This window comes from Gorilla gorilla, chromosome 8 (assembly GCF_029281585.2).
Source record: "Gorilla gorilla gorilla isolate KB3781 chromosome 8, NHGRI_mGorGor1-v2.1_pri, whole genome shotgun sequence".
Classification (NCBI taxonomy): domain Eukaryota; kingdom Metazoa; phylum Chordata; class Mammalia; order Primates; family Hominidae; genus Gorilla; species Gorilla gorilla.
In genome coordinates, this window is record NC_073232.2 from 52,551,990 (window position 1) to 52,578,143 (window position 26,154).

General features: G+C 36.9%; 1 protein-coding gene across 8 annotated transcripts in view; it reads left to right on the plus strand.

Moving 5' to 3' along the window:
• JMJD1C (jumonji domain containing 1C) overlaps window positions 1-26,154 on the plus strand; it is a 348,302-nt gene that overhangs the window by 304,541 nt on the left and 17,607 nt on the right. For all 8 annotated transcript variants that reach the window (XM_063710062.1, XM_031015682.3, XM_055353125.2 and 5 more), the window contains 12 exons: window positions 1,834-2,006; window positions 2,268-4,474; window positions 10,418-10,619; window positions 12,367-12,581; window positions 13,527-13,679; window positions 16,830-16,919; window positions 17,735-17,862; window positions 18,056-18,269; window positions 20,108-20,322; window positions 21,801-22,079; window positions 24,881-25,049; window positions 25,611-25,701. In XM_063710062.1, coding sequence (XP_063566132.1) covers window positions 1,834-2,006; window positions 2,268-4,474; window positions 10,418-10,619; window positions 12,367-12,581; window positions 13,527-13,679; window positions 16,830-16,919; window positions 17,735-17,862; window positions 18,056-18,269; window positions 20,108-20,322; window positions 21,801-22,079; window positions 24,881-25,049; window positions 25,611-25,701 — 4,136 coding nt within the window. The remainder of the gene's footprint in view (window positions 1-1,833; window positions 2,007-2,267; window positions 4,475-10,417; window positions 10,620-12,366; window positions 12,582-13,526; window positions 13,680-16,829; window positions 16,920-17,734; window positions 17,863-18,055; window positions 18,270-20,107; window positions 20,323-21,800; window positions 22,080-24,880; window positions 25,050-25,610; window positions 25,702-26,154) is intronic.

Sequence of the window (26,154 nt, forward strand, 5' to 3'; positions counted from 1 at the left end):
GGCTCTACTTTCATATGACCTTTGGCCTTTAATGAAGTCTCACCAGTGATCCCCTCAGTTGATTCTGCACCAGCATCACCACATTTGAGGTTGACAAGATCTCAGTTCCAGAATTATGCTGCCATTGATCACAAGCTTTCCATTACCATTTTGGAGGGTGCCGTTGCTCTTGTCGTACATGGGAGTCATACTGGAACCTGTATGTTACATAGTCAAACTCAGTGAAGAATCACTAATCACTATATTATCCTCTTTACCAGAATAGAAAGCAGGCCTGGTGACCCAAGTGCCCTACTGCACTCAGATTATTAATTCAAGGTTTCTATTTTTATTGTTGCACTCACATGTTTATTCTGACCCTTCACTCTCATGTCATTAATGTAGCTGCAGCTGCACAAAGATAAGCTAGCTGGAGGAACACAGGAGAGCCAAGAGCTGGCTAACAGATTTGTGTCTTTTTCCTTAACATCCAAACTCTTGAAAACAGATTTAAGTAACTTAAAAATGGCTTGGAAGGGAGCAATACTCAGTATGTGTCACATGTATATGGACTTAGACCATGACTGTCTAGCCTCCGTGTTTATAAGTACATAAAATATTTTATTAACTGGTCATAAATGTGTTAAACTAAAAACAAGTGTATCAGATTTTTATTTGTTATATAAAATTACAACATAAAGGAGTAAATTTGAATAACATTTTGAGCAAAAAATAAAAATATCTTACCCCCTACTATTGACCAAAAGTGAAGAAACAATACAAGCATAAGACACTATTATTAAGAAATAATTTTGAATGGCATTTTATAGAGCAAAACTTTGTTGTCATTGCCATAATTGATTGCTGTTTAAGATTTCTGGATCTTATAGAACTGAGGCCGTTTGAGACACATATTTGATCCTTATGTGTATATTTATGTATTTTTCTCTTACGTGGGGTTTTTGGCTATAGTGTATGTTTTTAATTTCATAGCAGTATATTTTTGGTGTGATATACTGCTTTTGCATTATTTTGAGAAGTAAAACGTATTCCCTTTGTTAGGGAATAAATTAGAGAAAATACAAAGGAGGTTGTATTTTCCTGCTATTTGACTATCATCCTATTAACAAATTCATAAAACATGTTCTGGAAGGATGTCAATGAGTCAGAATATAGAAAAATCCTTAAGCATGTAGTCAGATAGCTGTATGTCTCGATGAAGAGGTTGCTGTCACCTTATATTCAGTTATGAGACAGGCAGCATATTGATGTATAAAATTAACTTTATTAGACCTCTACACCTCCAAGCTTAATGGTACAACCTTGTTTATAGCTTAGAGTGAAATGGGGAGTGCATTTGGGTTTTGAAATGTAATTATCTGCCAATTGTCAGTAAATTGTTACATTGGAAAAGTTAAATTTTTTGATGACAAAAATTGACAAATGAATTTGGTTATAATTTCTATTTCTGATGAAATGTGTTTTAGGAATAATATTCTGTTTTTACTGTTAGCGATATACTTTTGCTGTTAGAATCAGGAAATGATATAAACTAGGTTCTGTATGTGGCATTTATAGTAAATTAAAGGCACTGATTTCAAGATCTTTTTAGTAAGATGACAATAAATTATTTAATACTGATTATGATATGGAAAAATCTGTTTAATTATGTTATTATTTGTCTGAATATTTCTCATAAGATGTATTTAGAAAAAGTTACAAGTTTCCCAAAGAAACTGCTATTTGAATGAATTAATAAACCACCAAGATCATACCCAGTTCTACTGTGACACGGTGTTTAGCTTTTTCTGGTAACTGAAATCTAGGTTTTGTTTTGTTTTGTTTTGTTAATAGAATTCTCCCAGTCCTTGGCTACATCAGCCCACCCCTGTGACCTCAACAGATGGTATTGGATTACTTAGTCACATTCCTGTCAGACCTTCCAGTGCAGAGCCTCATCGGCCACTTAAAATTACAGCCCATGCCAGTCCACCATTGACAAAAACTTTAGTAGATCATCATAAGGAGTAAGTTCACCAGTGCTTAAAAATTATAAATACCTTGTTCATAATTTTTCTTAATTCGCCTTTTAAACAGTTAATTTTAAGTTAACACATATCTTAAGATTAGGCTTTGTTCTGTTTTGATATTTCTTCAAATTTAGTATAGTATTAGAGTACATGCAAAGATGTCTTTTACTTTCATAATAGAATGATATTGCATAGAAGCTGTCTTTGTATTTTGCAGGAAAAAGTGGTTACAGAAATATTTGTGTATTTTCTTTACAGAGAATTAGAAAGAAAAGCTTTTATGGAACCATTACGGTCTGTTGCATCCACATCAGCCAAGAATGACCTGGATCTAAATAGGTCACAGACTGGAAAAGATTGTCACTTACATAGGCATTTTGTGGATCCAGTATTAAATCAATTACAGAGGCCACCCCAGGAGACTGGAGAGAGGTTAAACAAATACAAAGAGGAACACCGTCGAATTCTTCAAGAAAGTATTGATGTTGCTCCCTTTACAACTAAAATCAAGGGACTTGAGGGTGAGAGAGAGAATTATTCCAGAGTGGCATCATCATCTTCCAGTCCTAAAAGCCATATCATCAAACAAGATATGGATGTAGAACGCTCAGTATCAGATCTTTATAAAATGAAGCACTCAGTGCCTCAGAGTTTACCCCAAAGTAACTATTTCACTACATTGTCTAATAGTGTGGTCAATGAACCACCAAGATCATACCCATCCAAAGAAGTTTCAAATATTTACGGTGATAAACAGAGTAATGCCCTTGCAGCGGCAGCAGCTAATCCTCAAACTCTGACTTCATTTATAACATCTCTTTCAAAGCCTCCACCTTTGATTAAACACCAACCAGAAAGTGAAGGTTTAGTAGGCAAGATACCAGAACATCTTCCGCATCAGATTGCATCTCACTCAGTAACAACCTTCAGAAATGATTGTAGGAGTCCTACCCATTTGACAGTTTCTTCTACAAATACACTCCGCAGTATGCCTGCATTACATAGAGCACCAGTATTTCACCCACCAATCCATCACAGCCTGGAAAGAAAGGAAGGCAGCTATAGTAGTCTTTCCCCTCCAACTTTAACTCCGGTGATGCCAGTAAATGCTGGTGGTAAAGTTCAAGAATCACAGAAGCCTCCAACTCTAATACCTGAGCCAAAAGACTCCCAGGCAAATTTTAAGAGTTCTTCAGAACAGAGTTTGACAGAGATGTGGAGACCTAATAATAACCTCAGCAAAGAGAAAACTGAATGGCATGTGGAGAAAAGCAGCGGAAAGTTACAGGCTGCTATGGCATCTGTCATTGTGCGTCCATCTTCTAGTACAAAAACTGATAGTATGCCAGCAATGCAGTTAGCTTCTAAAGATCGAGTTAGTGAAAGATCTTCAGCTGGGGCACATAAAACAGATTGCCTCAAACTAGCAGAAGCCGGAGAAACTGGAAGAATCATTTTGCCAAATGTGAATTCAGACAGTGTTCACACAAAATCTGAAAAAAACTTTCAGGCTGTCTCACAGGGCAGTGTTCCCAGTTCAGTCATGTCTGCTGTAAATACGATGTGTAATACCAAAACGGATGTAATCACATCTGCTGCCGATACTACCAGTGTTTCCAGCTGGGGTGGTTCAGAAGTAATTTCCTCTTTATCAAATACCATTTTGGCCTCTACATCATCAGAATGTGTATCTTCAAAAAGTGTCAGTCAGCCAGTGGCTCAAAAACAAGAATGCAAGGTCAGCACCACAGCACCAGTTACATTAGCCAGTAGTAAGACAGGAAGTATTGTTCAACCCAGTTCTGGGTTCTCAGGCACAACTGATTTTATCCATTTAAAAAAGCACAAGGCAGCATTGGCTGCAGCTCAGTATAAAAGTAGTAATGTCAGTGAGACTGAACCTAATGCTATAAAAAATCAGACACTTTCAGCCTCCCTTCCTCTGGATAGCACTGTAATCTGTAGTACAATTAACAAAGCAAACTCTGTAGGAAATGGGCAAGCTTCCCAGACAAGTCAACCAAACTACCATACTAAACTGAAAAAGGCCTGGCTCACCAGACACTCAGAAGAAGATAAAAATACTAATAAAATGGAAAATTCAGGGAATTCTGTATCAGAAATTATTAAGCCATGTTCTGTCAACTTAATAGCCTCTACATCTAGTGATATACAAAACAGTGTAGATAGTAAGATCATAGTTGATAAATATGTAAAAGATGATAAAGTCAACAGGAGAAAAGCCAAAAGAACTTATGAATCTGGCTCTGAAAGCGGAGACTCAGATGAAAGTGAAAGCAAGTCAGAGCAAAGGACTAAAAGACAACCTAAGCCAACTTACAAAAAGAAGCAAAATGATTTGCAAAAGAGAAAAGGTGAAATAGAAGAAGATTTGAAACCCAATGGAGTTCTCAGCAGGAGTGCCAAAGAAAGAAGTAAACTGAAGTTGCAAAGCAACAGTAATAGTAAGTCAGTTACTTTGTTTTATCTCAGGTAAAATGGGCTGAATGTTTTAGCTATATTAGTGTGCTGCTTTAAAGATCAGTGAGCTTAAAGGCATCCTTTGTCTTCATTTGCGTGCCTTAGCTTTATGTATATGCTCATTGATCTCATTTCTACATTTCACAAGTAAGTACCCTTTAAGAGGAAATGAGAGAACACTTATTCCTCCATTTTTAAAAGACTTGTAGAAATATATATTTTACCTGACAGTCATTGTAGGTAATTTGCGTAATTTAACGTGGAATTTAGTAGTTACTCATAATTTTGGCCATTTCTAAGAATTGTCAAAATGCAGTTATGGCTGTCACACCAAAAGTGGATTTGTAATATCAGCTAAGATATTTACCTCTAACAAGATGTAGTCAGGAAAGAAATTCTGCTCACATACACATATTTTGAGGCAAATTTCTAGAAGACAGTTACAGTTGTCCCTGGGTATACCTGTGGGGGACTGGTTCCAGGACGCCCCCACGGATACCAAAATTCACAGATGTGCACATCCCTTATATAAAATAGCATAGTACAGTCATGTGCTGCATAACAACTTTTCAGTCAGTGACAGAATGCACAGCTGGGCACAGTGGCTCACTCCTGTAATCCCAGCACTTTGGGAAGCTGAGGCAGGAGGATCACTTGAGCTGGCGTTGTTGAAGCTGCAGTGAGCCATGATTGCACCACTGCACTCCAGCCTGGGCACCAGAGCAAGACCATGTCTCAAAAAATAAAAAAAAATGATGGAATGTATATATGACAGTGGTCTCATATAAGATCATAAGACTGTGTTTTTACTATACCTCTTTCTTTGTTCAGATACATAAATACTTTGTGTTACAATTATCTACAGTATAAAGTACAGTAAATACTGTACGGGTTTGTAAGCTAGGTTTGTGTAAGTACATGCTATGAAGTTCCCACAGTGAGGAAATTGCCTAATAGTGTATGACTATATTTGCATGTAACCTACACACATCCTCCCATATACTTTAAATAATTTCTAGATTCCTTATAATGCCCAACACAATGCTTACACATCACTTCATTTATGCAGGATTGAACATAGTACTCTGCACATGGCAAATTAAAGTTTTGTTTTTTTGGAACTTTGTAGAATATTTTTTCCCCCGAGTATTTTCGATCCATGGTAGGTTGAACCCATGGGTTTGGAACCCACGGTTATGGAGGGCCAATTTTACTTCAGAGTAATATGAATGTGGACTGTATTTCACTCTTATATCATCTGGTGACAAAATTGGAAGCTTATGGAAATTACTATCTATTTAATGCTGCTCATTCAAACAGTCCTTAACAATAGGTAAAAATTAACATAAGGGGAGGCTTGTGGTTTTGTGTATTCATTTCGATGTTACAGAATTGCCATATTAATAGCTTCACAACTGATTATATATCCTTTGTGGCAACAGCTGGACAAAATAAGAGATACTTAACAGTAATATTCACTATAAAGTGTTTCTATATCATTTTACTCTAGTAGTAGTTTTTCTCAGTTTGCTTATTTCTTTTTAGGTATGTTGCACAATGCAGAAAGCACTTAGTTTCACTATGTCCGTGTGTTCATCCACATACAATATATGAAATATCTGTGACAATGTGGACACTCAAGAAGTACTTTCACAAGCACTTGGATGCTTGAAGGCTCCCATTTGTGCCTTTTAACTGAATGAGGTTTTCCCACATGCCTGTGTGGAAACCAGAGGCAAAGTGAAGGAGAGGAAAACAGGAGGATGGAATCATAGAAAAGGACAGTCAGAAAGTGAAAGAACAAAGGACAAACTCAACTAGAGCCAGAGACTGACAGACTGAAATGCAAGCATAGTCAGAAGACAGAGAGGGGGATTAACATCGAAGGATACCTGCCATTTAATCTTGAATATTGGATTATATACAGTGTTGCTTTTTCTTATGTGTTCCCGTTACTCTCCCTCACTGCCCCCATGAATTCATAATAGGCTTAGTGTGAGCAATTTAATTGTTTCTCTTCTGTCTTATATGACATTTCACATTTCCTTTGGTGTTGGGTGTTCAGATACTTGAGTAAAACTTAAAAAAACAAAAACAAAAGATAGATACCTTCCAGGTTTTAATGCCTAGAAAACTTGTGAAGTTAAATTTATGAAATTAAGTCTTAGTGAAATACGTATTCTCTTTTCATCTTGAGACGAATATACATATTCACATGTAAGAGTTCTAAGAAAAGGGCCAGAATGAGTGCCTTTTTTCCCCCCAGGTTGTAATGTTTAGTCAAATCTCCCCTGCTTGGTAACTAGCATGTAGCTTTAGAGAGGCTGTTTTATGACCCATTTGTTCACCAAGTCCAAAGTAATATTAAGTCAATATTAGATGTCATCTATTAATTGTGGACAGAGTTGACTTGCTTTTGTTCTAGGCTACCGAGAAAAGTTTTTTTTTTTTCTTAAATATATTTTAGAGACAGTCTCCGTACATTGCCCAAACTGGAGTGCAGTGGATATTAGGTGTAACCATAGTGCACAGCAGCCTCCAACTCCTGGGCTCAGGCAGTCCTCCTGCCTCAGTCTCCTGAGCACAGAAAAGTTCTTTAAGTTGAGAGTTTTCATAAGTCAGGGAACTTCTAAATATGAATGGATTATCTACTTCATGGATTAAATAATGTCCATTTTCTTTCTAATGTTTAGCAGAATTGTCATCAGTCATGGTCAATCAAAAAGAATGAGTTAGGCTTACACCTCAACTATGTAATATGATTACATACACCGTTATACATGTATAATTATATATTTTATATACAGATACACATAATAGTGTGTTTTTTAGTACATTAAAGCTAGATATAATAGATTTTGTTTTATCTACTGTTTTGGAATGTCTTCCTCTCTGCTACCTTTTTGTTTCTCTTAATTAAAAGTCAGCTGCTTTTTCTCCACTAATTTTTAGGTTTTATTTACTTCTATCTTACATTTTATCTAATTTTTACATTTAATTTTATGATCTGAAATTGTCACTATATTTAAATATATAAATTCTACAATACAAAACCAGTGGTTTATGATCACAGTTAATTATCTTCAAAAAAATATTTTTTAAGGGGGTGGCATATCAGAGATTAATGTTTGGCGAGTATTTGTCTCTTATTTTCTTCCTCCCCAGTTTTCTGTTAGAGCAGCTATTTGTGGATTTGCTACTAGAGAGCTAAGGTTCTTACTATAAATGAAGAAGTATCCATTGAGTCAGGTATTTTTTTGTTGACTAAGTGTCTTAATCTCAAACTTCTAGGTTTTATATATTGCCAGTAAATTATATATATATATGGAATTGAAGGATGAAGTTTTATTTATTGTACAAATACTATGACAGTTAAATTCATAAAAGGAGTTAGTTGCAGTCATGTGTGGCCTTGTCTAGAAGCAAAAATTATAATATCAAAAGCTCTATGTATGAATTGGGCCTTAATGTCTTTGTACTCATTTATTCTTTTATTGAAGAAAAGCTCTAAATGCCTATTTTGTGTCACATAATTGAGATTTGCTTTGAAATGTCTGATTCTTTACTATAGTACTATCTGAGTTGTTCACAGTGGTATGGTGATCCATACTCTGAACTGTTCCATTATCTGAAATTAAAGGCATATAATAAAAAAGGAAATAGACTGTATTTAGTTTATTCTAGTGTAATAAATTGAAAAGTAAATAGATGATTAGAAGCAAGTGTACCAAATAAAAATTTATCAGCAGTATAACAATTCTATCATTCATTCCAACTTGTAAAAGCTCTGAATATTTTACACAGTTCATAGGAAAAATCTCTTTTGCACAATGGAGGAAATAAATATTTTACATAAGTCTTCTGGAAATGGGTTTATACTATAACTGGGAGATGTGGTGTGTGGTTATTATACACATGGGTGTTTCTCTAGTGGATTAAGCCAAATGGCTCCTTACCCTAAGTTAGAGACAGAGAGGGGAAAGCATGTAATTGTAAAGAACGAGGCAGCAATTCTAGAAGTGCTTAATAATTGGACGTGATTTCAAATGGGTCACTCTATATGGTTTATTTAAACACAGTGCTTTGTAAGTTTCTGCAAGAAGTACGTAGTCTCAGGAGAATAGCTGTACCTCTGATCCACACATTGGGCATGATTAGAAAACACAGGGGTAGGAAATACAGTTGTATTCTTTCAGCATGACAGAAATAGCAAACTATGTAAATCTAATGTCTGACATATAGATACATTAATATGGGTGCAATAAGTACACTAACAAGTTAGAGCCAACAACTAATTGCTGATCCTAACATAGCTTGCTTTTATTTATATATATTTTTAGACAGAGTCTTACTCCGTCACCCAGGCTGGAATCCAGTGGCACGATCTCACCCCACTGCAACTTCCGCCCCCTGGGCTCAAGCAGTTCTTGTGCCTCAGCCTCCCGAGTAGCTGGAATTACAGGCGCGTGCTACCGCACCTGGCTAATTTTTGTATTTTTGGTAGAGACAGGGTTTCACCTATTGGCCAGACTGGTCTTGAACTCCTGGTCTCAAGTGATCCACCCACCTCAGCCTCCTAAAGTTCTGGGATTACAGGCATGAGCCACTGCACCTGGACCCCAACATAGCTTGCTTTTTTTTTTTTTTTTCTTTCCTCTTTTGTTTTTTTTTGGACGGAGTCTTGCTCTGTCACCAGGCTGGAGTGCAGTGGCACAATGTTGGCTCACTGCAACATCCGCTTCCCGGGTTCAAGCGATTCTCCTGCCTCAGCCTCCCGAGTAGCTGGGACTACAGGCATGTGCCACCATGCCAGGCTAATTTTTTGTATTTTAGTAGAGACGGGATTTCACCATGTTGGTCAGGCTGGTCTCGAACTCCCGACCTCAGGTGATCCGCCCACCTCAGCCTCCCAAAGTACTGGGATTACAGGCATGAGCCACCTTGCCCGGCCAGCTTGCTTTTAAATAAATATGTTTTTAAAAATTTTAATAGACAACATTTAATTTTTGGAGTTCCTCTCGGTCCAGAAATTCTTCTTACTCTCTAGATGACGGATTTCTTGAGCCAATGTTCTTGTACTTATTAAACATAAGTCAGTAAATGTGATGGAGCAATGATGTAGAGTATGTAAATAAGTTGATTTTTTTTTTTCACATATTAGACTGTATAATGCATTAGAGTTTTGTCCTTTTTACTTTTTTGATGGCTATTTTAATTCATCAATAAAGATAGCCAAGTTAACTTTTTTTTCCTTTTACTTTCTTCAAACCCTTTTATTTTTCTAAAAGATACTGCCACCATCAGTATGTTGATATCAAATGCAAGATATTATAATAAAGGAAAGATGTTAGGAGAAATAGCTCAGCACCTCTTCTCCCAAATACAGGTTTTATAAAATTACCACTTGTCTTAATGAGCCACACTTACCTTGGAAAATCAGATTATGTATTTCAATAGAAATATGTTGAAACTAACCTGTAGTTTCTAACTATGGAAACCTTTAATCTTTATGTTCTTGCTGTGGATCTTGAAAGAGCTTTCTCCTACGTAAACCAACTTTTGGTATAGAAGGACTGTATTTTCAGTTATTGATATACACAGAATATGAATGATTCTTATGTTTGCTATTATACATACATGAATATTTAATATTTAAAGAGTTCAGTCAGCTGGAAAATTTAGTTCTGCATTTTCAGTACACTGACATAAGAGTGGTTCATTTGGTTAATAGAATTGGTTAGTAAGTAAATAGAAACGCTGCTGCACTTTTTAGTCATTAATCGGTACCTAGAGCTCTTAATGTCTTTGCTTCTTTACTAAAGTCTTACTGTATCATCACAATTGTATAACTGACTTGAATTTCATCTCAAGGAGTTTAACTTTCTACAAAGCATAATCTTGCTAAAACTTTCCTACTGATTTTACAGCTGGCATTCCTCGTTCAGTATTGAAAGATTGGCGTAAAGTCAAGAAGCTGAAGCAAACTGGGGAATCCTTTTTACAGGATGACTCCTGCTGTGAGATAGGGCCTAATTTACAAAAGTGTCGAGAATGTAGACTTATTCGCAGTAAAAAAGGAGAAGAACCAGCTCACTCACCAGTATTTTGTAGATTTTACTACTTTAGACGGTAAGTGAAAATATGAGATTGGGAAAAAAGTAATTTATTGATTTGATATTGGAAATTATATAGTGTTATTCTGAGTGTCCCTTTTGGATGGGGGAGTAAGTCTTTGAGTCTCTGTGTTTTGGAAACATTATAAAAGAGTTATTAAATGTTTTTGTGCTAAATTTTAACAATTTCTAACTATAAGACTAAATACATACATTATGACTCATGTTCCATATGACCTTTCTGTTCTGAGAGATTTATTCTTAATGAGAAAATGATTTTTTTCTTAACAGTTGTTAACGTATATACTAATTTAATATGAATATTACCAAATAATATTTTAAAATTAAAAACTTAAAGATAGACTTGCAAGAGTTCAACTAAAGAATAGCTGGATAACCCAGACAGTAAAGACTAATTAACATGTCACACTCCAGAATCAGTCATTTCTAGTTGTGAATTCCATCTCTGTCCCTTAGTTCCTGTGTGAGTTTATTAACTGTGGTAGGACAACTAAGCCTGTCTCATCTGCAAAATGTAAATGTTAGTACCTACCTAAGAGAGGTTTAATGAAGGTTAAATGAGATAAGTATGCCAAGTCCTTAAGTGTAGTCCCATGCGCATATGAAATGCTCTATTGTTAGCTGTAATTATCTTCCTAAGAAATTGAGACACTTTACTCTGCTGAATACTCTATGCTGGTAGCCCAGTATAGACTTCCAAAAATACGTGTCGATAAGAATGGACCAGGTTCTCTTTCTTCCTCACTTTGTAGCCAACAATCCCTAAAAGACAAGACAATTTCAGGGAATAATTATAAGAGGTAGTACCCATGGAAGTGCAGAAGAGATGAAAAAAGGAATCAAAAGGAAAGTAGGTTTGAGGCATAAGAAAATCTAGGAAAAGTCTGAAGGAAAGAAATGTTCAGGCAAAGATTATAACATAAAACCAAAATAAGATACTGGGTTATGACAAAAGAGAAATTCGGTTTAAAAAGAAGGAAGCTTTGGAAAGAATAATAAAGGTATGAAAAGTAGGGATAAAAGAAATGTTGCTGTTCATATGAAAAATACAGTATGACTTGTATCTTAGACATCAGCTATTTGAGAGTAAAGAGAGTGAAGTACAATATAATTGAGGAATAACCACCAGCCAGTAAGAGAATGGCAATTTTGCCTTCTGTTTACCATAAACTTCTCTGAATAGAGTAGTTATTTGGATATCAGAAGCTAAGAGCAAGTAAGCACATTAATGGGGTTCCTATAAAACTATTAAGAATTTCATCCTTGTTCTCTTAAATCACTTCAGTAATGTGTCAGTCTAATTAATGAAAATATATGTATAGTTGGCATTTTTAAAGTCCTCCTGGTGAAAGTCTTAAGGCCATTTCAGCTTTGGTGATTCCGATTTAGATTATGTATAAAATAACAGCATTGCTCTGGGCAACATTGGGCCCACATTTTTGCTCTTGTCATTCATCAAACACTTAAACAGTTTTCATTTTATTGGAGTTAAGTAAGTATAAGTGATCTTATTTCTTGAAATAACCTAAAATTAGTACTACTAATTGCCATTTGCATAACATCTATGAGTTATTTAAATTAATTCAGTAATTAGTGTGTGAAGAATTAACCTGTTTTCCTGTTTTTAATGTAATTCATATTTTATAATGCAATGTAAACATAATTATAAATTTACAATTGTAAAGACTGGACTTATGTTTTAATATGTGGGTACCTAATACTTTTATGTTTTAATATTTCAGGTTGTCATTTAGTAAAAACGGAGTAGTTAGAATAGATGGTTTCTCTTCTCCTGACCAATATGATGATGAAGCTATGAGTTTGTGGACACATGAAAATTTTGAAGATGATGAACTAGATATAGAGACTTCTAAATATATCTTGGATATAATAGGTGATAAGTTCTGTCAATTAGTAACATCTGAAAAAACAGCTTTGTCCTGGGTGAAAAAGGATGGTAAGGAAGTTAAATATAACATGAACTGCACAAATTTCATTTTAAGAATTTCTCTTTGAATTATGTTTATGAAAGAAGTCCCTAATCTTATCTAACCTTGATTTTTAATTATGATAATGATACCTTTTTACAGTATGTATTTAAGGTTACAGATACTTTCCTATAGAGGGTGAATTGAGTCAATTAACCATTTATGAAATCACAATAGCATTTTGCTGTTTCTGCCATTACAACATTAAGTTAATGTGTTAAACCCACTTTAGAAATTGTGAAATTTCAGCATTTGGCTTATAAAGACATAATCTACCCCAATTATTTGTATTGGAATCTCAGCTTTACTCCCTGTTACCTTTGGCAAATAACCTCTCTGGATATCAGGCAGGTCTGGAAAATAGGAAAGATAACTATCTCATTAATTTGTTTAGAAAGTAGTTATGTTAATTATGTTTACTTAAGTACTTAATAGTTCCTAACATAGTAGATGCTCTAAATATTAGCTTCTTTTCCTTCCCTTCCTTGAAATCACTGGTTTGCCCCTCAGGGGACACTTAGCAATGACTGGAGACATCTTTGGTTGCATAACTGAGGGAGTTAAGGATATGTTGCCAACATCTAATAGGTAGAGGCTACAGATGCCTCTGAACAGTCTGCAATGCACAGAGTAATCCCTCCCAACAAAGAATTATTCAACCTAAAATGTCAAAAGTACCAGAGTTGAGAAACCCTGCTTAGATGTACGGCATTTTTATTTTTCACTTAATGATCATTTATGAGTCTTCTAAAGAGAATTACAAATTACTTCAAAAAATCTATTGGTCTTCAGTTAATATAGCCTTGAAAGTTCTTGGTTTGCCTTTACATTTTTATTTCTTCTGTATTTCAGCCAAAATTGCCTTGGAAAAGAGCATGTTTGCCTTTAAAATTTTTGTTTTTTCTGTATTTCAGCCAAAATTGCCTGGAAAAGAGCAGTGAGAGGAGTCCGGGAGATGTGTGATGCATGTGAAGCAACATTGTTTAACATTCACTGGGTCTGCCAAAAATGTGGATTTGTGGTCTGCTTAGATTGTTACAAGGCAAAGGAAAGGAAGAGTTCTAGAGGTTGGTGTATAAGTTTATATAAATTGAAGTTTTTTTATAATTTTTCTTTAGGATCACTTTTCTAGAACATGAGATGTGTTTTTTTTATTCCTACTTTCCTTATTAATGTATTAAGGAATTTTTTTCAGTTTGTTTTTAAGAGGAGAAGTAACCACAGTTTATTAACGGCTATATTTTCTAGAATTAAATTGCATCTACACCCATCAGCCTCATGAGTATATCCATCTTCTCATTTCAGTCAGATAGTTCCTTAATGTAGCCCAAATTTAGGTTAGGCCTTGTTGCTTTAAGATTCCAGTGTGTGGGCCGGGCACTGTGGCTCATGCCTGTAATCTCAGCACTTTGGGAGGCCAAGGCTGGCTTCCAAAGATTGCTTGAACCCAGGTGTTCAAGACCAGCCTGGGCAACATGGCAAAACCCCCATCTCTACAAAAAAAAAATACAAAAAACAAGCTGCGCATGGTGGTGTGTTCCTGTAGTCCCAGTTACCTGGGAGGCTGAGGTGGGAGGATCACCTGAACCCAGGAGATGGAGGCTGCAGTGAACTGTGATTGCCCCATTGCACTCCAGCCTGGGTGACACAGTGATACCCTGTCTCAGAAAGGAAGTAATTAAATGAATCAAAAGTGTTTTAGAAAGATTATCCAAGGCAATTTTGGAAGTGACTACCTAAAGCTGGTATTGAATTTTTTGTTAGGAGTAGAGTTCTGATGAAATAAGAGGATTAATATTGTGGAAACATTAGAAGTACTTAGTATAGATTGTCTGTCTCAAAGTAATGAGTCATTTTCATTTCAGGCCACTCTTTTTTCAGAGTAGTGTATCAGGTAGATGAACCATGATTTAACCATCAGTATCTTCTACTGATAGGATTAACCAAAGTCTCTTACCCTTTCTTACCAAAGAAACCTGAGCAAATGTGGAAGCATAGCTGAACATCTACAGCTAAGTGTTTCTGGGATATGCAGTAAATATGTTAATATGAGTAAAATGTGAAACCACAATACATGTATTTTGATATTTTCAATTGTTATAAAACTTGATGACATGACGTGCATTTCAAATTCCTTTTTTCCTGGTTTCATATTACTTTTGGTTTTCCTTTGCCAAATTAAAAAAGTTAATTTTAATGTACTCTGTGTTGCTGTGTTGTATGTATGTATATATATGTAAGCTACCATAAATGGTTTTTTTGAATAAGATAAAGAATATTTATATTAAAAGTATATTGTTGTATTGTTGATGATTTTCTTTTTCTTTTTCTTTTTTTTTTTTGGATGTTGTTGTTGAGACGGAGTTTCACTCTTGTTGCCCAGGCTGGAGTGCAGTGGCGCAATCTTGGCCTCCTGGATTCAAGTAATTCTCCTGCCTCAGCCTCCCGAGTAGCTGGGATTACAGGCATGTGCCACCATGCCTAATTTTGTATTTTTAGTAGAGACACGGTTTTACCAAGTTGGCCAGGCTGGTCTCAAACTCCTGACCTCAGCCTCCCAAAATGCTGGGATTACAGGCGTGAGCCACCACGCCCAGCCTGCTGATTTTCATAGTAGTATTAATTTTGAAAGTATAGTCTTGTTACTGTATCATTCTTTTTTCTTTTTTTGAGACAGAGTCTCGCTCTGTTGCCCAGGCTGGAGTGCAGTGGCGCGATCTCGGCTCACTGCAACCTCCATCTCCTGGGTTCACACCATTCTCCTGCCTAGTCTCTCCGAGTAGCTGGGACTACAGGTGCCTGCCACCAAGCCCAGCTAATTTTTTTGTATTTTTACTAGAGACGGGTTTTCACCGTGGTCTCGATCTCCTGACCTCGTGATCGGCCCACCTCAGCCTCCCAAAGTGCTGGGATTACAAGCGTGAGCCATCATGCCTGGCCACTGTATCATTCTTTTAAGTGTAACTTATGCCTTGGGTTATTGTCCATACTATCTATATATCTATTTTACTGTTAAATATTATAATAAAACTCAGATTGAGTAGGTTTAATATATAGCTTCATGGAGTGGTAATCCACATAAGTGTCTAAAATATAAGCAATATATAAAATATTTGCAAGTTACCGTGTAGGTTTTGCAGAGGAAAGTCAAAGCTTTTAAAGGTAACTAGTTTTAGACTGGGTTTGAATTTTATTTAATGTATATTTTTATGAAACAATAGTTCTAGATTTTTTTTTTTTTTTTGAGACGGTGTCTTGCTCTGTCACCCAGGCTGGAGTGCAATGGCGCGATCTCGGCTTGCTGCAGCCTCCACCTCCTGGAGTTCAAGTGATTCTCCTGCCTCAGCCTCCCAAGTAGCTGGGACTACAGGCATGTGTCACCACACCTGGCTAAATTTTTATTTTTAGTAGAAATGGGGTTTCACCATGTTGGCCAGGCTGGTCTTGAAGTCCTGACCTCAAGTGATCCGCTGCCTTGGCCTCCCAAAATGCTGGGATTACAGGTGTGAGCCACTGTGCCTGGCCTAGTTCTAGATTTTTTTATGCTGAGTTTATTGAACTTTGTGACACTGAAACTCTTGTAGCCACGTCGTAAGTAGCTGTCTGTGTCACTAAATTTGTAGAGAAAGTTCTTGAGATCAAGGTATCAAATGCTTTTATTCTTTATGTTATGCCCTATGCTGTGCCTTAATTCTTTACAACTTCAGGGATGAAACCTTATTTGAAGTCAGCAATAGCAGTTAATAGTAACTGTATGGTACCAGCTTTTTCACATGTCTCATGTTCCTCTACATGTCTTTGAAGCATAAGAGGAAAATGAATTAACAGTCGTCTCAAACTGTGTCAGTCTGATGTACTAGGATCAGGCATAAATTCTGTTTGGCACAGAAAACAGCTAAGAGATAGAAGATTAGCTACAAAGATAGAGGTCACTAATAATAATGACTGGTAATTTTTAGAAAGGCTATCATTATATCCATTTTGTGTCAGTGTTTTTATAAAATCAGGAAATGGTGGAACTGTTTTTCCTGACTTGTTTCAGAACCAGACATCTAAAGCATATCGTTGACATTTTATTTCATTATTTTTATTTTTTTCTTTTTCTCTTTGGCTGTGACTAGCCAATGAAACATTTTATATAATCGTTAAGTTCTTTACACTATCAGTTTATAATTATGAAACCATGAGTGTGATATACAAGTTTTATTATCTTACAGATAAAGAACTATATGCTTGGATGAAGTGTGTGAAGGGACAGCCTCATGATCACAAACATTTAATGCCAACCCAAATTATACCTGGTTCTGGTAAGTATATCTTCTTCATGTAATATAACTGCTCTTGGTTGCTCCAGATTAAGGAAACACTTAAAGGAGTATCTAGAAGTATAACAGGGTGGAGAGAGATTTAACTAGTTTTGAATTGTCTTGCTCAGTTATTGGAAATCCTCTATGTAATAAAGCTCAGAAGATAAGTCCAAGCCTCAGTGATGAAGAAAGTTCACCATTAGAAGTGGAAAGCTGGAGTGTAATGAAAAGGCCTATTGGATTTTTAATGAAAGCTTCTTATAATTTTTGAGCATATCTAATTTTTAATAAAGATAAGAGAGAAAAGAATAGAGAACATAAATTTGGCTGGGCGCAGTGGCTCACGCCTGTAATCCCAGCATTTTGGGAGGCCAAGGCGGGCGGATCACGAGGTCAGGAGATCGAGACCATCCTGGCTAACACAGTGAAACCCCGTCTCTATTAAAAACACAAAAAATTAGCCGGGCGTGGTGGCAGGCGCCTGTAGTCCCAGCTACTCGGGAGGCTGAGGCAGGAGAATGGCATGAACCTGGGGGGCGGAGCTTGCAGTGAGCCCAGATGGCACCACTGCACTCCACCCTGGGTGACAGAGCAAGACTCCGTTTCAAAAAAACAAAAAAAACAAAAAAAACGTAAATTTGGTTGAATAATCAAAACTGTAATAGATGGAAGAGAATGGAGAAAAATGGAAGAAATTTAAAGGGCACAAGAAAACCTCCATTATTCCCAATTATAATATAAAATATTGTAAGAAAAAAATTTTTACAGCATTAACAACTAGTAATCTTTTTATTAACTACCATTTTATTTTGTAGTTTTGACAGATCTTCTAGATGCCATGCACACTCTTAGGGAAAAATATGGTATTAAATCCCATTGTCATTGTACTAACAAACAGAATTTACAAGTTGGAAATTTTCCTACAATGAATGGTGTATCTCAAGTGAGTAAAAATCTCTGGTTATTCAAATAAAATCTCTGGTTAAATTAGTCAACTTTGATATTTATTTGAAATTTGGTTTAGGACTTATGTATGAATTAGGTTTGCTGTGTTTCTGTGTAAATTTTTTGTATCTATACTACTAATTGAATTATTGAAGAAAGTGTTTAAAAATGTAATTGTTCTACCTTTGTAGGTTTTACAGAATGTTCTTAATCACAGTAATAAAATTTCTCTGTGCATGCCTGAGTCTCAGCAGCAAAATACTCCTCAGAAGTGTGAGAAAAATGGTGGCAGCAGCCCAGAGAGTGATGTAGGCACAGATAACAAGTTAACTCCTCCAGAATCCCAGTCACCACTGCACTGGTTAGCAGATCTTGCAGAGCAAAAAGCCAGAGAGGAAAAAAAAGGTAAACATAATTGATTATCTAGGTATGTGTGAGAGGAGTATAGTATAACTAACTAACAATGTACTATTGTACAGTAAAGTACTGTTAATATTGAGGTAAACAATTTACTTTGGTCTTTTTCTTGAATTATGGGTTAGGTTCAATGTAAAACATTTTGTCTTCACTTATTAGGAACTAGCCTGTTGTTTTTTTGTTGTTTTTGTTTGTTTTTTGTTTTTGTTTTTGTTTTTTTGAGACTATCACCCAGGCTGGAGTGCAGTGGCACAATTGTTGCTCACTGCAGCCTTGACCTCTCAGGCCCAGGCGATCCTCCCAGTTCAGCCTCCCAAATAGCTGATACTACAGACGTGTGCCATCATGCCTGATTTTCTTTTTAGGGGTGGGGGAGCACGGAGTTTTGCTCTTGTTGCCCAGTCTGGAGTGCAGTGGCACAATCATGGCTCACTGCAATCTCTGCCTCCGAGGTTTAAGTGATTGTCCTGCCTCAGCCTCCCAAGTAGCTGGGACTAAAGGCGTGCATCACCATGCCCAGCTAATTGTGTATATTTTTAGTAGAGATAGGGCATCATCATGTTGACCAGGCTGGTCTCAAACTCCTGACTTCAGGTAATCCATCTGCCTAGGCTTCCTAAAGTGTTGGGATTACAGGTGTGAACCACCATGCCTGGCCAATTTTTTTTTTTTTTTTTTTTTAGTTTTTGTAGACATGAAGTTTCGCCATGTTGCCCAGATTGTTCTTGAACTCCTGGGCTCAAGCAGTCTACCTCGTCTTCCCAGAGTGCTGGGATTACAGACGTGAGCCACCATACCCAGCCTTAGCCTTCCTTTGACTACATATCAAAGTTAGTTACAGAATTGTTTGTGGATGAGCATATTGATATAGCCACCAGAGCACTAGAAGTGTAACTTACCTATGTCTTCTTTTTTGTGTTTGGTTTTTTTTTTTGTTGTTTGTTTGTTTTTGAGACAGAGTCTCACTCTGTTGTCCAGGCTGGAGTGCAATGGCATGATCTCGGCTCACTGCAACCTCTGACTTCCAGGTTCCAGCGATTCTTGTGCCTCAGCCTCCCAAGTAGCGGGGAGTACAGGCACGTGCCACAATGCCCAGCTGATTTTTATATTTTTAGTAGAGACAGGGTTTCAGCATGTTGGCCAGGTTGGTCTTGAACTCCTGACCTCAAGTGATCCACCTGCCTCAGCCTCTCAAAGTGCTGGGATTACAGGTATGAGCCACCGCGCCCAGCCAACTTACCTGTATTTTCTACCTGTCTTTGCTGTAGTGTTTTTCATTTGTAACAGGTGTAAACATGTCTTAAATATTGAGGAAGGCCTTTTTATATTTAGATTGTTTGAATCCATTTGGCCAGGCTGGTCTCAAACCTCACTCATCCTCAGGTTTGTGTTTAGGTGAATAAATCACAATGCTTCCTTCAGTTTTTATCTCAGAGTAGAAAATGCTGGGGCCAGTTTTGTCTGTACTTTAGCACCATGCTTAATAGAATTAAAATTTGTAAGGGCTGTGCACGATGGCTCACGCCTGTAATCCCAGCAGTTTGGGAGGCCAAGGTGGGCAGATCATTTGAGGTCAGGAGTTCAAGACCAGCCTGACCAACATGATGAAACCACGTCTCTACTAAAAATACAGAAAAATTAGCTGGGCCTGGTGGCACATGCCTGTAGTCCTAGCTACTTGGGAAGCTGACAGGAGAACCACTTGAACCTGGGAGGCAGAGGTTGCAGTGAGCCGAGGTCACGCCACTGTACTCCAGCCTGGGCGACAGAATGAGACTCCGTCTCAAAACAAAACAAAACAAAATCTGTGAAATTTTCTATTTCAGAAAACAAAGAACTTACCCTTGAAAACCAAATTAAAGAAGAAAGAGAACAAGACAACTCTGAATCTTCAAATGGCAGAACATCACCTCTTGTGTCCCAGAATAATGAACAAGGCTCAACCTTACGGGATTTGCTGACTACAACAGCTGGAAAGCTACGTGTGGGGTCTACAGATGCTGGCATTGCCTTTGCCCCAGTATATTCAATGGGAGCCCCAGTGAGTGTGATGCCAGATTTTTGGTTTTAATGTGGGCCTTAAATAGAGATGATTTGGAGACTTGGTTTTTGGCTCTGAACTACCCAATATGCTGATGAAATCAAGTGTACCAAATTGCTAGGCATGTTTCTATTTGCATTATAACTCTCTTTACCTTGAAAGCTGGCATTTTCTGTCTTTTTTTCCAAGGTGAAAGTTGGCGGGGGGGGGCTCTTCGATTCCAGAAGATCCCTAAGATACCCCTTTAGAATTTGGAAACTATTTGTCTAGTGAAGGGAAAAACCCACATGAAAGTGAATGTTGTATGTTACTTAAAATAATTAGAAGTCAAATTTTGCTTTAATTATTTACCAGGAAAAAAGAGCAGTATAATTTCTTTTAAAACTATATGGGGGGCTGGGTGCGGCGGCTCACACCTGTAATCCCAGCACTTTGGGAGACCGAGGCGGCTGGATCACGAGGTCAGGAGTTCAAGACCAGCCTGGCCAAGATGGTGAAACCTTGTCTCTACTAAAAATACAAAAGTTAGCCAGGCGTGGTGGCACGTGTCTGTAATCCCAGCTACTTGGGAGGCTGAGGCAGAGAATTGCTTAAACCCAGGAGGCGGAGGTTGCAATGAGCCGAGATCATGCCACTACACTCCAGCCTGGGCGACAGAGCGAGACTCCATCTCAAAAAAAATAAAAGTATATGGGGGCTGGGTGTGGTGGCTCACGCCTGTAATCCTAGCACTTTGGGAGGCTGACATGGGCAGACCACCTGAGGTCAGGGGTTCGGGACCAGCCTGGCCAACAACATGGTGAAACCCTGTCCCTACTGAAAATACAGAAATTAGCCAGGCATGGTGCATGGTGGTGCATGCTTGTAATCTCAACTACTTGGGAGTCTGAGACAGGAAAATCACTTGAATCTGGGAGGCGGAGCTTGTAGTGAGCTGAGATCACACCACTGCACTCTAGCCTGGGCGACAGAGTGAGACTCCATCTCAAAAAAAAAAAAAAAATGTGTATGTGTGTGTGTGTATATATATATATATATATATATATATGGAGTATTGGGGGGCCAATCATGCCTGTAATCCTAGCACTTTGGGAGGCTGAGGTGGGAGGATTGCTTGAGCCCAGGAGTTTGAAACCAGCCTGAGCAACATAGCAAGACCCTCATCTCTATTTCTTATAAAATATTAAAAAATTTTTAAAAATGTATATGAGGGATGCCACCTACTTGTATTCTCTGTCCCAGGCCTATAACAATGTAAAAGACAGGAAGGCTGTACTTCTAAGTTTTTCAGACCTGGCAGTTCTCACACAACCAGACTTCTGGTTTGCATTTTGTCAGGAATATAGGAACTCAAATCTAAGATAAGTGCATATTGTGGAGTGTAGGGATATTGTTTAAAAAAAATAAGTCTGTGGGAGGAAAATGTATATGATTTCTCTCAAAAACAGGTTTTTTTTGTTTTGTTTTTTCCTTAATAGAGTAGCAAAAGTGGACGGACTATGCCTAACATTCTTGATGACATAATTGCTTCAGTTGTTGAAAACAAAATTCCACCAAGTAAAACCTCCAAGATAAATGTAAAACCAGAGCTTAAAGAAGAGCCTGAAGAAAGCATAATATCTGCAGTGGATGAAAATAATAAATTATACAGTGATATACCACATTCTTGGATCTGTGAGAAGCATATTTTATGGCTTAAGGATTATAAGAATAGCAGTAATTGGAAGCTTTTCAAAGAATGTTGGAAACAAGGACAGGTGTGTATTTTAGGCTGATAAAGAACACTCTTGGTGGAACTGAAGCTTATTAAATAGAATGGTTCCCTCCTTAGGAATAGAAATGGAGGGGGGAAAAATAGTGGTTAACACATTTGGGGGACAATAAGATATAAAAGTACCGAAAAGATTGTCAGAATGCTTGTTTCTCAATTCCGGTTTTTTGGCCAGATTTAATATGAATTAATAGGGAAACATTGATTATTTTTTGTTACTTTTTGATCTATCAGAACAGACATGTAATAACGCCTTGAATTTACAAAATGCAGTTCCTTTCTCCTCTTTTTTAGATTGGTATTTTAGTCCAGTTAGTAGATCCATGTCTACTATTAAAATATTAATATTGGCAGCATTTTTCATGAACCTATGTAGATGTTCTTACCTGTAATATTTATACACAGAATATTTACTTACAAATTAGTTCATCAAATCTTGAATGACAAACTATATTGTTTCATTCTCCTCTAATATAAATGATTTTGTTGGACAAAAGTTTTGATAATGTTTGATATACATTTCAGATGGCAATTTACTACATTAATGCAAAAATTATGAACAAATTAAGTGTTTGTATGACAGTATTCTGTTAAATTTATTGTTTTCTGGAAAATGTTTACTTTGTTTATTCAACAGTTATTGAGCATCTAATAAGAGATGCAGTCTCTGTCATAGGCAGTAAGAATATATAAAAATGAGTAAGCTATGTAAAAATGAGTAAGAACCATTTTAGTGCAATGCTGCTTGATCTTTTTAGGTTACTAATCCCTTTCAAAATCTGATGGAAGCTGAATCTTTCACCCCCAAAAAAGAAATGCACACTTGTGCATTGCATATACACAAGATTTAGCATGTCTTTTTTGCCTTGGTCTCCTTCAAGCCCTGATGACATTACTGGGCTGAAATATTATTTAATTTGTGTGAGCTTTTGAGGTAGAAAAGCGTCACACAAATAATTGTTTTCATAATTATGTGAAGTGTTTTAAGAACTTTGTTCAAGGTGCTATGAGAACCCAGAAAAGGAAATGTCAAAGCTAGGATACTAGTTCAAAAAGGCTAGTCTAAATTGATTCCTTAGAGGTTAAGTGAAGTTTTTTGCTAGGTGGACAAGAGGCTGGACATATACAAGAACATTAGGTGTTTTGGGAACTCTCTGAGTAGGTGTGATTATCTTCAACATACATGATGGTTCATGTGAGAGAGTGGTGTAAGGAGATGGCTAGAGGAATGATCATGAAATGCCCTTATATATCATACTAAGGAGTTTTAACATTATACTCTAGGTGATAGTTTTAATTGTGGAATCTGTATAATCAAATTGACATTTTATAATAACTGACATTTTATAATAACTGACAGCAAGGCAGATTAGAAGTTGAGTTAGAAGAGAATAATACCGTTGGCAAGGAGTCTAATCAGAAAGGTTTACAGGCCTGGTGCTGTGGCTCTTGCCTATAATCCCAACATTTTGGGAGGCCAAGGTGGGACGATTGATCGCTTCAGCCCAGGAGTTGGAGACCAGCCTGGGCAACATAGTGAGACCCTGTTTCTACCAAAAAATTTTAATTAGCCAGACGTGGTGGTTCACACCTGAAGTCCCAGCTACTTGGGAGGCTGAGGCAGGAAGATTGCTTTAGCCCAGTAAGTAAGTAAGTCCAGGCTGCGGTGAGCCATGATCATGCCACTGCACTTCAGCCTGGGCAACAAAGTGAAACCCTGTCTTCAAAAAAAGTAAAAAGATCATGGTGATAGCCTAAGATTTCTGCTTTGAATTATTCTGATACACTAATTAGCTTAACCCTTATCTTTTTTAAAACATTTACTTTTAACAAGCTGCTGATTACCCTAATAGCAGCAATATTATTGGATAGATACTAGGCACTAGGAATTAATATGTGAATTGCCAGCAAGAGTTAACTAATACCTGGACCTATTTTTAAAGTTGTATATATTATTGGCTCATTGAAAAAATGTTTAATGGAACATTCAACCATGTAGTAAACCAGAATTTAGGGTGTTTTTTCTTTTTAAAGATGTCTTTTGTAATTTAAAAAAAATCTAGCTAGAGATTATTCTTTTGTGGTTCCTAAATTTTAGTTATCTTACAAGTTTAAGAATACTAATAGTCACTTAAATTTTTTGTTTGTTTGTTTCTGGAGACAGGGTTTTGCTGTGTCGCCTAGGCAAGATACAAACTCGGGCTCAAGCAATCCTCCCACCTCAGCCTTGGGAGCTGGGACTACAAGAATGCATTGCTACACCCAGCCTAGTAAATATCATTTTTCAGAAACTTTTAAGTCATAGCTTACTGTGTTCTCTATATTCCAGAATTCTGCTTCATTAGAGTACAGGAATTTGTTTAAAACCTGAGAATAATACATCAGATGTTCTTAGATATGTTTTTATATCATTTATTGTAGTTTTAGAAGCTGTAAATCTTCCATTACTGGTTTCTGCGTTATTAGAAAGCTATTAGGGAATTGGGGTGGAGAGGACATCTACCCTGCGCCACCAAGTGTAAGAAAGCTGTGAGGGAATTTGAATTTATATAATTTCAAAGGAGACATTCGCTTTCAGAGAATAACTCATTAGGCTCGAAATTTAATAGTTTCAGCTACTGAAGAGGCTGAGGTAGAAGGATTGATTGAGCCCAAAGGGTGACAGTCAGGTATGATGAGGCCACTGCTCTCCAGCCTGGGTAAGAGAGCAAGACTCTGTCTCAAACAAACAAACAAAAAAGAAAGTCTATATATCTTTTAACTGTTATTTATTTATCTATTTATAAGCCTGCAGTGGTTTCTGGTGTGCATAAGAAAATGAACATTAGCCTATGGAAGGCGGAATCAATTAGTCTTGATTTTGGAGACCACCAAGCTGATCTCCTGAACTGCAAAGATAGCATCATTTCAAATGCCAATGTTAAGGAATTCTGGGATGGTTTTGAAGAAGTTTCAAGTATGTTGGTTTTTATTTTACTATTTTCTCCATCATACTCCTTCAAAATGATAAATTCCAAATGTAACTTAACAGATTTTTAGTCTTTGAAACATCTGTTTTACGTTGTCTAATAAAAAGAAACAAGTAATTGGAAACAAAATACTGGGTCCTAATCCCTATCTCTAGCACTAATTTCCTTTGACCTTAAAGATGCTGTTTATACTGTTTTGCTTATGGAGAAATGTTTGGCAGTTCCATAAGCTTTTGAAAATTGAATTATTTATGTAAAACTCTTTGAAAATTAAAAGTGTAGATGTAAGATTGTGATGTTACCAACATTTTTAAAAACAACTTTTGAGATATTACAAGTGGGTAATTTAATGAATTCTATTCATGTACAAAAGGAACAAAGGTTTTAATACTACATAAGTACATAAGTAATAAGTCAATAAGCAAGCAATCATTAAGCATGTAATGTGCAACAATCAAATCATTCATTCATTTACGTTTCTTTCCAAATGTTAATAAAGATAAAAAGGCAGAAATTACCCTTTTAGTAATTAACTGCATTCCTTATAGAACGGCAGAAAAACAAGAGTGGAGAAACAGTTGTTTTAAAATTGAAAGATTGGCCTTCAGGAGAAGACTTCAAGACTATGATGCCAGCAAGGTTTGAAACTTTTCATTTTGACTCTTGACTTTTTGAGATCGAGCTGAGACTGTCCCCAGAGATAGGATAAGTAACCGTAAATGTGACCTGTAGGCTTTTTCTTTCTCAATTAAAAATAAATAACTTGAGGCTGAGCGTCATAGTGGCTCACGCCTATAATCCCAGCACTTTGGGAGGCCAAGGCGAGGGGATCGCTGGAGTCCAAGACTTGGAGATCAGTCTGGCCAACATGACAAAACCTTGTCTCTACAAAAATATACAAAAATTAGCCAAGCATGGTGGCAGGCATCTGTAGTCCCAGCTACTTGTGAGGCTGAGGTGAGAGGATCACTGGAGCAGAGGAGGTGGAGGCTGCAGTGAGCTGAGATCGTGCCACTGAACTCCAGCCTGGGTGACAGAGTGAGACCTTGTCTGATGGATTGATTGATAGCAAAACTGAGTTGGTAGCCTCAG